The 12920-nt window shown below is 42.1% G+C and overlaps 1 protein-coding gene across 7 annotated transcripts in view; it reads right to left on the reverse strand.

The window, feature by feature from the left end:
• AK5 (adenylate kinase 5) overlaps nt 1-9453 on the reverse strand; it is a 280641-nt gene extending 271188 nt beyond the window's left edge. For 3 of the 7 annotated variants that reach the window (XM_009248808.4, XM_063711701.1, XM_063711703.1), the window contains exons 1-2: nt 8847-9350; nt 4097-4283 (exon numbers count right to left, since the gene is read on the reverse strand). In XM_009248808.4, the coding sequence (XP_009247083.2) occupies nt 4097-4283; nt 8847-8906 (247 nt within the window). In that variant the 5' untranslated portion in view covers nt 8907-9350. Of the gene's footprint in view, nt 1-4096; nt 4284-8846 lie in introns of all 7 variants that reach the window. The other 4 variants (XM_009248804.4, XM_063711700.1, XM_054532941.2 and 1 more) reach the window with 2 other exon arrangements.
• Nucleotides 9454-12920: the final 3467 nt, after the last annotated feature.

The following is a 12920-nucleotide window of genomic DNA, read 5'->3' on the forward strand; positions in this document are numbered from 1 at the left end:
TAAAAGGATAAGGACCATACTGCATTTCATATAGTATCTTTCTGCTCTCTCTTTTCTGCGCCAGCAATATTGGACTTCTCTCATTCCTGACCAAATTACAGCCTCTTTGTCTGCCTCAGGAAATTCTCTTTTCTGTTCCCTGGTACAATCTTCATCCTTCTCTAGCTAACACACACTTAGCTTTCTGCTCCAAGTATAAGCAAATCACCTCTTCCAGGAAGCCGACCCTGAACCCCAGCCTAGGTTAGATTCAGCCCTTTGTTAACATGGTTAATTCCTTAACCTATGATTTTCCTATAGTGCCATTGTGCTCCTGCTTATATTTCTACTGCTTGACTTCACTGCTAGACTGTAAGGTCCCCAAAGGAAGATGCCATGTCTGTTCTTTCCTGGTGGTTATATTTTCAGTCCTACAAGAATGTCTGACACATAGTAGTACTCAATAAATGGTTAATTTATTGCCCAACTGACTTATTGGCTGACTTCATGGAAACAGGAAAAGCAGTAAGTGCTGGTTTTGAAGTAAATATAGTGTGTTTGGTTTTGGACATGTTGAATATAAGATAATGAGATATTCTGGAAGACAGGCTCTATGAATGTTTGGGGTTATGGGATTAGAACTCTTATTCACAGATAATTATTCAATTGTATGCATGTGGCAGAAAGAAAGGGATGCTTCCCTCATATTTAATGCTTTAAAGACAGTCAGCCAATAATTTAATCCTTGCTTTATCATATTTTAACTTAGGAAAGTAACTTGATTAGATGATGAAAATGTTTCATTTCACAGCATAATTTTTCATAGTAATAACACATTAACAGAGCTATGGCAATATTTTTTCAAAAATGCATGAATCACTCATTTCTAGAAATAATCAGTATGCTTTAAGATACTGGGCAGTTAGCAATATTGTTGAATGTAATAAACTATTCCACACATTACAGCTAAAACCTTCAAAGCACAAATGAAGAAAGCATTTCATGAAACAGAATTGTATTATTACAGGACCAACCAGTTTAGAAATCATTTTCCGTTTTTTAGCATACCTTTCAGATACAAGACCGTGCGATGCAACATTCTTACCACCATAGGTATATGAAAAGTTTGTATTTGATGATTAACTAAAAGATCCCTGTGTGGGAACTTTGGTAAAGTATCAGTAGGTATGGAGAACCTAAAATTAACGTGCAATCTTATTTTAATGAAAATTAAGCCTACCTTTTCCATTCTTGTTTTAGCTTATCCTGCTAGATCAGGAATTCCAAACTCACAATTTGTGTACCCAATATAGCCCCACGGACGTGTTTTGTTCAGCTGGACATTTTTACAAAATATGTACTTGACTTTTTTTTTTTTTTTTTTTTGAGACGGAGTCTCTCTCTGTCGCCCAGGCTGGAGTGCAGTGGCGCAATCTCAGCTCACTGCAAGCTCCGCCTCCTGGGTTCACGCCATTCTCCTGCCTCAGCCTCCCGAGTAGCTGGGACTACAGGTGTACTTGACTGTTTTTAAACAATGACTGTTCTCTCTAGTTCTGCTCTCTAGTTTGGCCACAGTCCTTATCATTCTCTATTGACACATGTCTAGCTTCTGTGTAAAATCATAGTATCAAATAGAAGCATCAAGATTTCATTTTGTTGCAGTCACTTTTACACCCAGTCAGAGCAGCTTTCCGACTAAGTAGGAGTCATAACTTCTTAGATTTAATTTTTAAAATGTATACCTGAGGTTTATTAGTACTTTAAGGTTTAGAAAGCAGATCCCCATATTTACCCCCCTTGATGTAACAAAAGTACGGGGTATGTATTTAACAGGAAGCCAGACATTAAGTATGATGACACCCTGGGAAGTAAGCTTCCCGTATGTTGGGGATGTGTATGAACTGTTCAAGCCCACAAAAATATCATTTATTCACTAAAGCAGTAATGTATTAAGTGGTGTGCTGCAGCAGCAACTGGCTAAAGATACAACCATGAGTACCTGCTGCCCACAAAGAGGGCACATCTAAGCTGTGTCTGCACAGTTTGGAGTCCTAAACTCCAATTCGGCTCATTTGCTACTCTGTGTACCACGCTGTTCTCAGTGAACCAGAAATCCTGCTGATTTACAAAGTGTGAACTTTATACCTGGGACTCTGCTTGGTTATCAAACCAGAAAGTGGGTCTTTGAATAGATTGTATGGTAAGAGAAAAATCTCTTTGGTATTGTAAGGGTTCTAAGGGTCAAATCAAAATATTTGGTGCAAATTTGATTTAGTAAGTATATAAAGACACAACCTTACCTTAGGACTTCTCATAGAATGTAACCACACGGCTTATTTTGTACTGAGTGTTATTTTACCTCCTGCCTATGTAAGATGGACAGTGGTGAGAGACCATGTACAGTAATGGGATTAATTGTTCTCTAAGGCTCAGAATGCTAATCTTATTACCTTATAGTCACACCAAAAATTTTCTATTTCTCTATTTTTTGGTCTGTTATAACATTTGAAAGTTTCTAAAATTAGTTTTAAGTAGCAAGTTCAGACATCTCATTACTTCTCAGCAGCACTGGGAAATTTGGTCAGGGTCATATCATTGACTTCTGCATGAATGGTGAAGGACTCTTTAGAGATGTTCCTGAGGAAAAGCTATTTCTGTTTGCCTTCTTTTGCTTGTGTTCCTTGAAAATTAGCACTCTATGACTTTTTCCCACACTGCATTCAAATAAAATCTATGTAGGTCATGACTAATAAGGTTAAGCAACTAAGATTTCTTCCTGCTCATATTCATTGCAGATAGAACTGTCTCCATTTCAGATTCTGTCTGTAGAGCATAAACCTTTTGTTGTACAATTTTTGAGAATGGTTTCAGTTTTGAAAATATAATGATTTTGGCCACTAGAACAGAATTTAGTTCCCACTGATTTGAACTGATTCCAATTTGCACATACTATTATACGTCTCAACTTCACCTAGAGCCTGAAAGGCTGGTTGGCTTATGTTGAATCCCTAATTTTGATAAGCACATATTTCAGAAAGAGATCAAAACACCATGAATCTTCTCTAATGAACTGCGGTTTTTAGTTCTAAACAACTCCTAAAATTTAAACAAGTTTATTTCTCCAACTTCTTTTATAGCACCCAAATGCCTAGATTAGATTAATGTATTAGATTAATACATTGCATTCAGTAGATGCTAACACATTTTTATTGAATTAACTAGTGTTAAAGTGAACTAAATATGGCCTGAGAAGGACTCTGTACTTCTATATTTGAGTCCTTGTGGACAAACTGCAACCTAGCTTAATAGGTAGACAAGATTGAAAACCTAACTTAGGAGTATGCGCCTGTAACAATAGCTGAGTCTTCACCGATCCCAGCGGCCATACTTCAACCATTCATACACTGCTGAGTGTTCAAACTGTGTTCAATAAGGCAAATGCTCAGCTATAACCAATCCAGCCATTCTGTACCTCACTTCCGATTTCTGTACGTCATTTCCCTTTTTTTGTCTATAAATCTTCTTCCACCACGTGGCTGCGCTGGCTTCTCTGTGAATCTGCTGTGTTTCTGGGGGTTGCCCAATTCGTGAATTGTTCATTGCTCAATTAAACTCCTTTAGATTTAATTTGGCTGAAGTTTTTCTTTTATCACTAGTATAAACTTTACATGCATTTATGCAGATGCATTAACATGAACTCTGAACTTGGAAACATTAGTAAGCCAAATCTCTTTCTAGCTAATAAAAAATGCTGAACTGCTATGTAATAACTACCAATTATACCTGTATTCTATTCATTCACTGGGAGAAATCTTATTTGCAATTTTAAGGAAAATGTATGTATGGTTTGCTAATGTAATTTATTTTGCAAAATAATGAAGTCAGTAATAAAAAATTTCATTAAGCCTCTAGTGAATTGTTGGACAATGGTATGTAATTTTGTTTGTCTTTTTATGGAAGTGATTAGATTTAGTAGCAGAGAAAAATTAATCATGATCCAATGACTTCAGGCATTTGTAAACTCAAAAAATGAAATCACTGTGTATAGTCTATATGGCATGTTTTAAAGAGAATTGCTATAACTATAACACTGTCTATTACTCTCCATATACATTACCATTTCTTAGAAAGGATCTCCGTGACTGTCCTCCATTTAGTGGAGGTAAGGTCTTCTTTTCCTGGCTTACAAATGTATCCCATTTCACCTTGTCACAGCCACCCAGTTCCTTTACTTTCTGTAAACAACTTTCCAAGTATTCTACTGGATCTTCGGGCTTAGAACACATCAGTCCATTCAAAAGGCTCTGAAATATAACAAAATATGTACAAATAAAATATCTTTTAAACCCACCTTTGTTTTTTCTTTAATTTAATTTAATTAATTAATTTTTTTGAGATACAGTCTCACTCTGCTGCCCAGGCTGGAGTGCAGTGGCACAATCTTGGCTCACTACAACTTCCACCTCCTTGGTTCAAGTGATTATCCTGCCTCAGCCTCCCGAGTAGCTGGGATTACAGGTGCACACCATTATGCCCAGCTACTTTTTGTATTTTTAGTAGATACAGGGTTTCACCATGTTGGCCAGGTTGGTTTCGAACTCCTGACCTCAAGTGATCCACCCACCTCGGCCTTCCAAAGTGTTGGGATTACAGGCATGAGCCACTGTACGTGGCCCCACCCACCTTTGTTAAAATAGTATTATGGCTCATCTTTGAATTCTGGTTGTTTTTGTCCTTTGCATTTGTCTTTTAATAAACAATTAGAGTTGAAATTACGATCTGATGGAGTCATTAAGATAATCCCTTAAATTCTTGCCTAATTAGTTTTCAGTTCAGCATTCTCTGCCTCTTAGGCAATTCAGGCAACTAGATAGTTTAAAATGGAAGAGCCATTCACTTCATCACAGTGAGATAAAATGCAGCATGTGAAAATGCCCCTGGTCATTATTTATCTCACTCCTACCCACCCTTTATGTCTCTAAGCCTCAGTTTCTTCTTTTATAAAATGGGGGTAATAATAAATACCTCATAGAGTTTTTTAAGAATTAAATAATTTCATATTTGTACAGTGCATATTAAGTGCTTGGCACATAGTAACTGCCCAATAAACTTTGTTGGTTTTAGTTATTATTACTATCAGGAAGTCTTCTCTGAATCCCTAGGTTTGTCTATGAACCCCTTCTTCTGTGTTCCCATGGTATCCAGCATAAAACATCATACTTGTCCTTTATACTGAAACCATTGGGTTATGCAATGGTCTTTCTTCTAAACCATAAGCTCTTCAACAACACAGAGTGAGTCTAATTCATTTTTCAATCCCCAGATACTGATGCTTTCCCTGGCATTTGGTAGGTGCATATTTAACTGTTTTCCAATTGGAAAAAAAAAATCCCTCAAAGCTCAAGTCTAACTGAGACTCAAAAAAATTTAGGTCTGAGACTAAAAAAAAAAATTACTATTCGACATAGAGTAAGTCACTACAATATCCACTGAGATTCCAGAGGGGAAAAGAAAAAAAGCATCATCCTGCTATTACTTTTTTGGTTCATGGTGTCTGATGTGTCACTGGTACTAGATTCTAAAAACGCTACCAGTTTGGAAATGCTGATTCCTGGAAGCTGGACTGATGTGCAAAATATTTTCCTTTAGAGTATTTCATGGAAAAAGCATAAAGGATTATTCTTACCAATATACTTTGTTAGTATACAAAACACCCTTTGAAGAGCTGACATCTGTTTAAATACAGTATTTTATTTTCAATTATTTCCTCTGTAATTTGCTCAGAATGGTAGGCAATTCTCACTAGGTACATTTGTTTTCTGAAATCCTAAATAGAGTAAGCTAGAGTGTGCACCTCCATCAGCCAAGTTCAACTGCAGAGGGAGCAGAAAAAACTACCTGGGCATCCAATTCAGTTTGTTTGTCAAAATCTGTCCTATATACACACACATTGCAGTTGAGCTTCTCACATTCGTCCCATATGCCAAGCCAGTATTAGCCTTATTAATAAATAAAAGCCTCTGTGTCATATATTTATTTGCATACTCAGTGCATTCTCAGCCCTGTGTGACTTTATTATTCCCATTTTATAGATTAGGAAATCATGGCTCAGAGATGTTAGTCATGGCTCAAGGTTACTCAACTAGAAACTCCTAGGCCCAGGATTTCAATTCAGTGTTTCCAATTCCAAAACCCATATGTTCTTCTCTGTACTTGTTGCAGAAACGTGATATGAGATAAAAGAAAACATGAGATTCTCTGTGCCCTCTGCAAAATGCCCTCTTTTTATCCTTACTATTGCCTGAAATGGGTGAACACACTCAATGACTCTTTTCTGAAAATATACATTTCCAGCGTCCTTAAACAAAACTGGTTCTCCAAAGGGCATTGATTTTAAAATGGGACAATGAGCTCCATTCCTTCACGGATAATTCAGATCTTTTCTTCTAATAGCCAGCCACTATCAGGGATTGAAGACAACCAGCACATATTATTGCTCAGTCTCTGAGTGAACCCTTTGAGACCTTGAATAATCTAATTTGACTTTCCACAGTATTCAAATTGATTGCCAAATCTCTGCTGTAAGCTATAAGATCAATATACACACCATAAGGTTAGCCAGAATTAAGAACTCATGACAAAATAATAAGAAAGTGGGTTTAAAAAAGTCTAAAACCGGAAACACATTTCAAACATGAACCTACCAGAGATATCCCATATTCCATTTAGCTTACATGATGTCTCAAATTAGGAAAAAATCTGAAAAGGTCAGTTAGATATATTTACTTGTCTGACAATACGTCAATACAATAATCAGTCAGTCTATAATAGCGTCTAAAATCCACAGCTGGGGCCAATGTCTTGTGTTTAGTAGACAGCTAATTGTTAAACTTTGTACACCTAGAATATTGTGGTGGGCAAAATCCATTTTAAAAACCTAAAGTATTTAGTTTTACAGTCTACACTCATCACATGGAGAACTGCCAGATTTTCCTTCCCTCTTGAGCTGCGCATAGCACAGATTCGTCTTACTGAAGGATGTAGCCTTGGAGGTCACCAGCAGTCTACTTCCATCTTCTCATTGTCCAGAAGTGAATCTAAGTCCATTACTGTATTTCACCCAAGCACGTTGACTTCCTTTTCTGGGTGTGCATTATTTATCCCATTCATATGCAGAAAAGTAAATAAAAAACATAAAACCTTAACAAAAAGGCCTGCCATAACTTATTTGCATACACAGGGTAGATTTTAATAAACTATCAAAATTCTCTGTGGTTACCTTCCACCAAGGAGGAAAAACAGTACCCACATTTACAAAGAAAAAAAGATGTACTATGTAGGAATTTTTGCAATCACGTGGTCTTCCAACAGATGTTTTTAATGATTCTTTTAGAAGCGTAGAAATGAAATATATCTCAGTAGTTATCTTTGTGAGAAAAACCTTCGCCTCTTAATTTCCATATTTACTTTTTGAAAATAAAAACAAAAAAAGAACAACTCTTAAGATTCCCACATATTCTCAAGACCTGTCCTTATGCAACACCACCTAACTATTTTCACGCAGGAGTAACACATTTGCTAGATTTGGGCTTCACATACCACGCTTGAGCTCAGTGAGTGGTTTACCTGGAAATCTTGACTTCAGATGACCTGAAAACGGTGGCTTATAGAGGTGAGAGAAAAGAAGATCTGTAATTATGGCAACCCATTTTAAAGATAGTTTAGGGAAACTGAGGCAAAATTATTTTCTCAAATGGTGCTTTAAAATTCCTTTTAACAGAACAAATCCCCCAAACCGGGGGGAAAAAAACCCTCATGACCTTTAGTTTACGATATCAGTCTACCAGTTTTCAGAAATGGGCAACGAGGTTTGCAGTGAATGGATTTCCCCTTTCAGAGCTCGCTTAGGAAGCTTGGCTTGCTTCTGTTCTTTTCTCCTCCTCCCCCCTACTTCAAGCAAAAGCACTTGAGATTCAGGAATGTTTTTAAATTCACATACGAAGAGAAGGAAAGGAAGCCAAACGACCTGAGACAGGGGCTGTGGCTTAGAACCGACCAAGGTTCATTCCTCAAGCCTCCTCTCTATCATTCTCCAAGTGTCCCCCCATTCCCGGGTCCCGGTGCAGATGATGCTGTTCTGCGGTCTGAAGACTGAGCAACAGGAGTCCGCCCGCCTCGCAGCTCCCTCCCCGACCCGCTATCTCCAGGTGGGTTGTCGAGCACTGGCGAAACCTGCGGCCCAACCCTTCCTAGGCAACGGAAAAAACGTGCTCAGGAGTTCATTCAGCGAAAGCGCAGAGCAAAGCTGGGGGCCTGTCACCGGGGAGGTGGCACCTGATAGGTTGGGTTTTGCTTTTTGCATCTTCATCCCTCTCTTCCAAGCTGTCTCCGGGGAGGGCTGCCTTCGTCTACATTTCCTCTTTCCCCCAGGGGTTCCGACCCTCGACAAGTAGAGTGACTAGGGCTCCGGCTCCCTCAGTTTCGAGCCTTTACTCGCTGCTGGGCGACAGTGCAGCCACCTGACCTGGCCCTCGCCCCCAGAGAGCGCGGCCCGGCCGCGGTCTGCAGCCCACCCTGGGTATCCACATCCGAGGGGCGCGATGGGGGCAGGCTGCTTTCAGAACCCTGCTGGAAGACTGAAACTTGATCTGTGACATGCAGGCTTCTAAGCCCAGCCATCTGACAAGGACCCTGGCAACCCGCGGGAAAGGCGACTACCCTCCGGCAAGCGGGCGAGTGCGCTTCTGCAAGCCCCTTCAATTACATGCCCCGTGTGGGGAAGGTGGGACGGGGCGCGGCTGCCTCACCCCGAACCCCCGAGATGCAGTCCCCGGATGCTACCGCCCGTCGACCAGCCCTAGCCCTACCTCAAAAAGCTGAGGGATTTCCCTCCGGGCCAGATACTCCTTGGCATCGTTGGTGTTCATGGCTGTGCCACGCGTGCCTTGGGGCGCAAGCGGGGAGGCTCCCGGGCTGCGGCGACCTGAGCCGGGGCTGGCGCTGGGGCTGGCAGAGTCCGCGCCGAGCAACGGTGCAGCCCTCTTTCTCACGCGCACTCAGCTCAGCTTCTCCACCCAGGCCAGGGACCCCCTCCGCCTCTCCCCGGGGGCTGTGGTCTCCGCGCTCCCGCCGCCCCCGCTTCGGTTCCAGCCCCCGAGCCGGAGCTGCAGGCGCCGAGCAGCTGTGCCGCGGCTTCCCGGGCTGCCAGGCAGCGCGGCCGCCAGGGGTGGGGCGCAGGGAGCGGAGGAGGGAGGACAGCGTGGCGGACGCAAGGCAGCAGCCCGCCCGCCTCTCTGGTTCAGCGCGCCGCGCTCCGCGCCTCCCCGAGCCGGGTCTGCGGCGGCTGCCGGTCACGCTGCGCGGGCGGGCGCGAGGTGCGGGGGTGGGGGCGGGCGCGCGCAGGGGGTCGCAGTCATACCCCTCGGTGCCGCACCGGCGCCAGAGCGCGACGCTTCCCTGCGTGCGCCGCCCAGGGATGCAGCTACCCGGGGCCAGGTGGCCAAGGGAACAGGGTCGGGGTCTGTAGGAACCTGCCACCATTTCGCTTCTCCGGACCTTGTACACACACAGACACACACGCACGCACATACAGGGTTACCTCCGGGTCCCTGAGGAACTCCCAGGAAAAACCTAATAGTCACAGGATTTATCATTTATTCCTAAGGTTACGGATCTTTCACTATAGGGAGCTGTGGGGAAGGGGGAAAAGGGGATTCATGGTGTGGAATCCAACCCTTAAGATAATTTTTAGATCTTGAGTATCTCTATCCTTCAGGAAAGTTTTGCTAGCTGGTTTCGAATTTTTTCCCTGTCGGTGTCACAGATCTTTATAGACTTTAGGATAAGGCCTTAGTGTGAGCCTGAAATCCTAATCAGCTGAAGGACTAATAAGTAGTCAACTAGTTAATTATCTCCATGGAGAAGAAGGGACAGTGGAGGAGAAAGGTGGGTGGTAGTGGAGAGCTAGAGATGCTTAAATTGCAAATGTGTTTAGTAGGTGGGGAGGGTGGGCATCATTAATTAGACCTGAAGAGTGTGCAGTCCGTGGACAGTGTCGCATCAGAGCACCCCTGGGGGAATATGAGTGAGTATGGGTGGGTGCGCTAAGGCGTAATGGTTAATGGATCTTCCTGCTGCAGACCATTGTCAAGGTGTAACCCATCTTCCTCCTAGCTCCCAGGATGACTCAATTCCCTGCTAAGATGTCTTCTCATTGCCTGTTTGGGAGATAGTTCTTGCCCCCGGAGAATATGATCTCTAACTTCCCACAAAGCCTAACACTGTAGGAGGGTGTGTGAGAAAGGACGCTTTGGTAGGTACTGGTATCTGGGGTCTGGCTGGAGAAAGAAGCAACGCTGCCACTGCTTTAAAAAACTATAGAGTCTGAATGTCCATTTCAAGTGCATCTTTGCAGATCTTTTCTTGTTTCTATTTCTTGTTCCGGAAACAACTGCAGCTCAAGCCTTAACTACAGCTGCAGCTTTGTTTTACCTGAGGGAGTAAATGAAGTTTTAACACTTGTGAACCCGTGTGTCATATGGTTGCCTTAAACGAGGCAGGTATTTCAGTTCCATGGAAATTGGTTTTTGCCCTTAGAATATGCCACTTCACTTACAGTCCCAACTTCTAGTATTTCTTTACCTTATTTAAGATTGGCTATGGCAGTAGTGAAAGCAGTGTCTCTTCCCTATGCAATGATGCTTGAAAAGTACAATGGTCCGTGGCATTAAGGCTTACTTTGTGAGCAGGCACAGTGGAGGTGAAGCACACAGGAATGAAAAGGCCACTTTCTCCAGGACTTTTCAAGGTCATCCTTTGCAGACAAGAATCTGGCAGAGCACGGCTCACCTGTCTTCCGTTGAAGAAATGCATAATTCCAAGTGTACTTCAGTGTTACCGGACAAGTGATGGCAACTTGCTTGTAAAAAGAGAATGGATAAGAAAGACTGCACTGCACTAAAAATTGTAGATAGCCTGAAAAATGTAGTAAATGGTGATACGGGAAGTTTTCAAGTAGCCTTATGCAGAGACAATTAGTGTATTTTGGTGTGTGCCAGGGTGGAGAGAGATGCGTGAAAGAGGAAGATGTTCATAATTACTTTTGCAAAGGAAGTTGTGGCTTTGTAGGGAGGGGCTACATGAGAGAGGTATAATGCTTAAAAGCCAAGCTAATGGTTCAAAAGAGAGGAAAGACAAAGGACAAGGAACACTAAATACATCCTTGCTGTGGGAAAGCTGGCCTCTCATTCCCTGTGATGAAATTCTATGTGTGGGTATATAGAAGGCTCATGGCCCTTGGCCCTTTGTTTATTTGGGAATGCTTTTCTGCAAGCTCTAATGAATCAAAATGATTACTGCATGTCGGATGTCTTCAGATAGACTCTCTTCTCATCATGCCTTGAGAGAGGGTGCTAGGCTCTGAGATATAGCAGTGAATAACAGACATGATCCTTGCTGTCAAGGAACTTAAATTCTATGAAGAGTGTGTGTAAGAAGTGCAGATGAACAATAAGCAAATAAAAATGCATGGACAACATCACATAGTGATTAAAAAATACAAAAAAGGACATAAACAAGAACATATCAGTCAGTAATAACTGATGATGAAAATCAGAGTTGTTGATTTGAAACAAGGGGGCAGAGGCTCCAGGTCTGTTCTGTGGAAGCAGCTGAGGAAATGGGAGTAAGAATAACCATTAGGGGCCGGGCACGGTGGCTCACGCCTGTAATCTCAGCACTTTGGGAAGCCGAGGAGGGAGGATCACGAGGTCAGGAGATCGAGACCATTCTGGCTAACACGGTGAAAACCTGTCTCTACTAAAAATACAAAAAATTAGCCGGGCGTGGTGGCGGGCGCCTGTAGTCCCAGCTACTTGGGAGGCTGAGGCAGGAGAACGGCGTGAACCCGGGAGGCGGAGCTTGCAGTGAGCCGAGATCGTGCCACTGCACTCCAGCCTGTGCAACAGAGCAAGACTCTGTCTCAAAAAAATAAATAAATAAAGGAATATCCATTGGGATGATGACTAGGACTTCCAAAGGGCTGGGCATCCTTCAGCCTCTTGGTGGGAATGTTTCCCTGAGTCATCATAGGTACAGGTGAATGGAGGAATAAAATATCTGTAGCTGTATCTATAGAATGCTTAGGACTCAGCCAAAGAAATTTAGAAAGGTACCCTAGCAGGAAAAAGTAAACTTTCTATTTTAAAAAACAAATATGTTGAAGTCTTTAAAAATTACACCATGATGGCTTGAAAGAGTAAATGCCATATATAGGGATCCCTGATTTACCATGTAGGAGTATGTTTAGGTGCTGAGAAAATCTAGCTCAAGCAATGTCTTCGTAATGTCTAGAAATATAATGGTGTATAAATACATGATTTACGAGTCACAATGAAAATAGTGTTTTATGATAATTCATTCAGTCAACAGATATTTCTTGTGCATCTCCTGTGTGGCAGGCATCGCTGTCACTGCTGTGCTGTCAGGCGCGTAGGTAAATAAAACACGTCCATGGAGCATTTATCTAGGAGCAGGAGATAATTTGCAGCAGTATAATAAACAATTATATGAAATTGTTGTTAGATGGTGATAAATACCACGGGAAAAGAAAAAGTAGAGGAGGGTAAAGAGAACTAGAAGGCTGGCTTCAGTTTTATACAGAGCGGTCAGGGAAGGCCTCATTGAGAAGGTGAAATTCCAGCAAAGGTTTGAGAAAGTGAGACAGCAACCACTTCAAATGTTCTAGCAAGGACAGATTCCTGGCACTTTCTGGCAACAGCGAGGAGGCTAGTGTAGCAGGAAAAGGGTGAGGGAGGAGAAGAACAGAGAGGAATGGGGCCAAAGCACTTGGGACCTTGTAAACCATTGTCAGTTCTTCTCTAATGGGAAGTTAGAGAAACGTTTCAAGCCAAGACTAATATGATCTGACTTACATTTTAAAA

The sequence above is a fragment of the Pongo abelii genome, chromosome 1, assembly GCF_028885655.2.
Source record: "Pongo abelii isolate AG06213 chromosome 1, NHGRI_mPonAbe1-v2.0_pri, whole genome shotgun sequence".
Taxonomy (NCBI): domain Eukaryota; kingdom Metazoa; phylum Chordata; class Mammalia; order Primates; family Hominidae; genus Pongo; species Pongo abelii.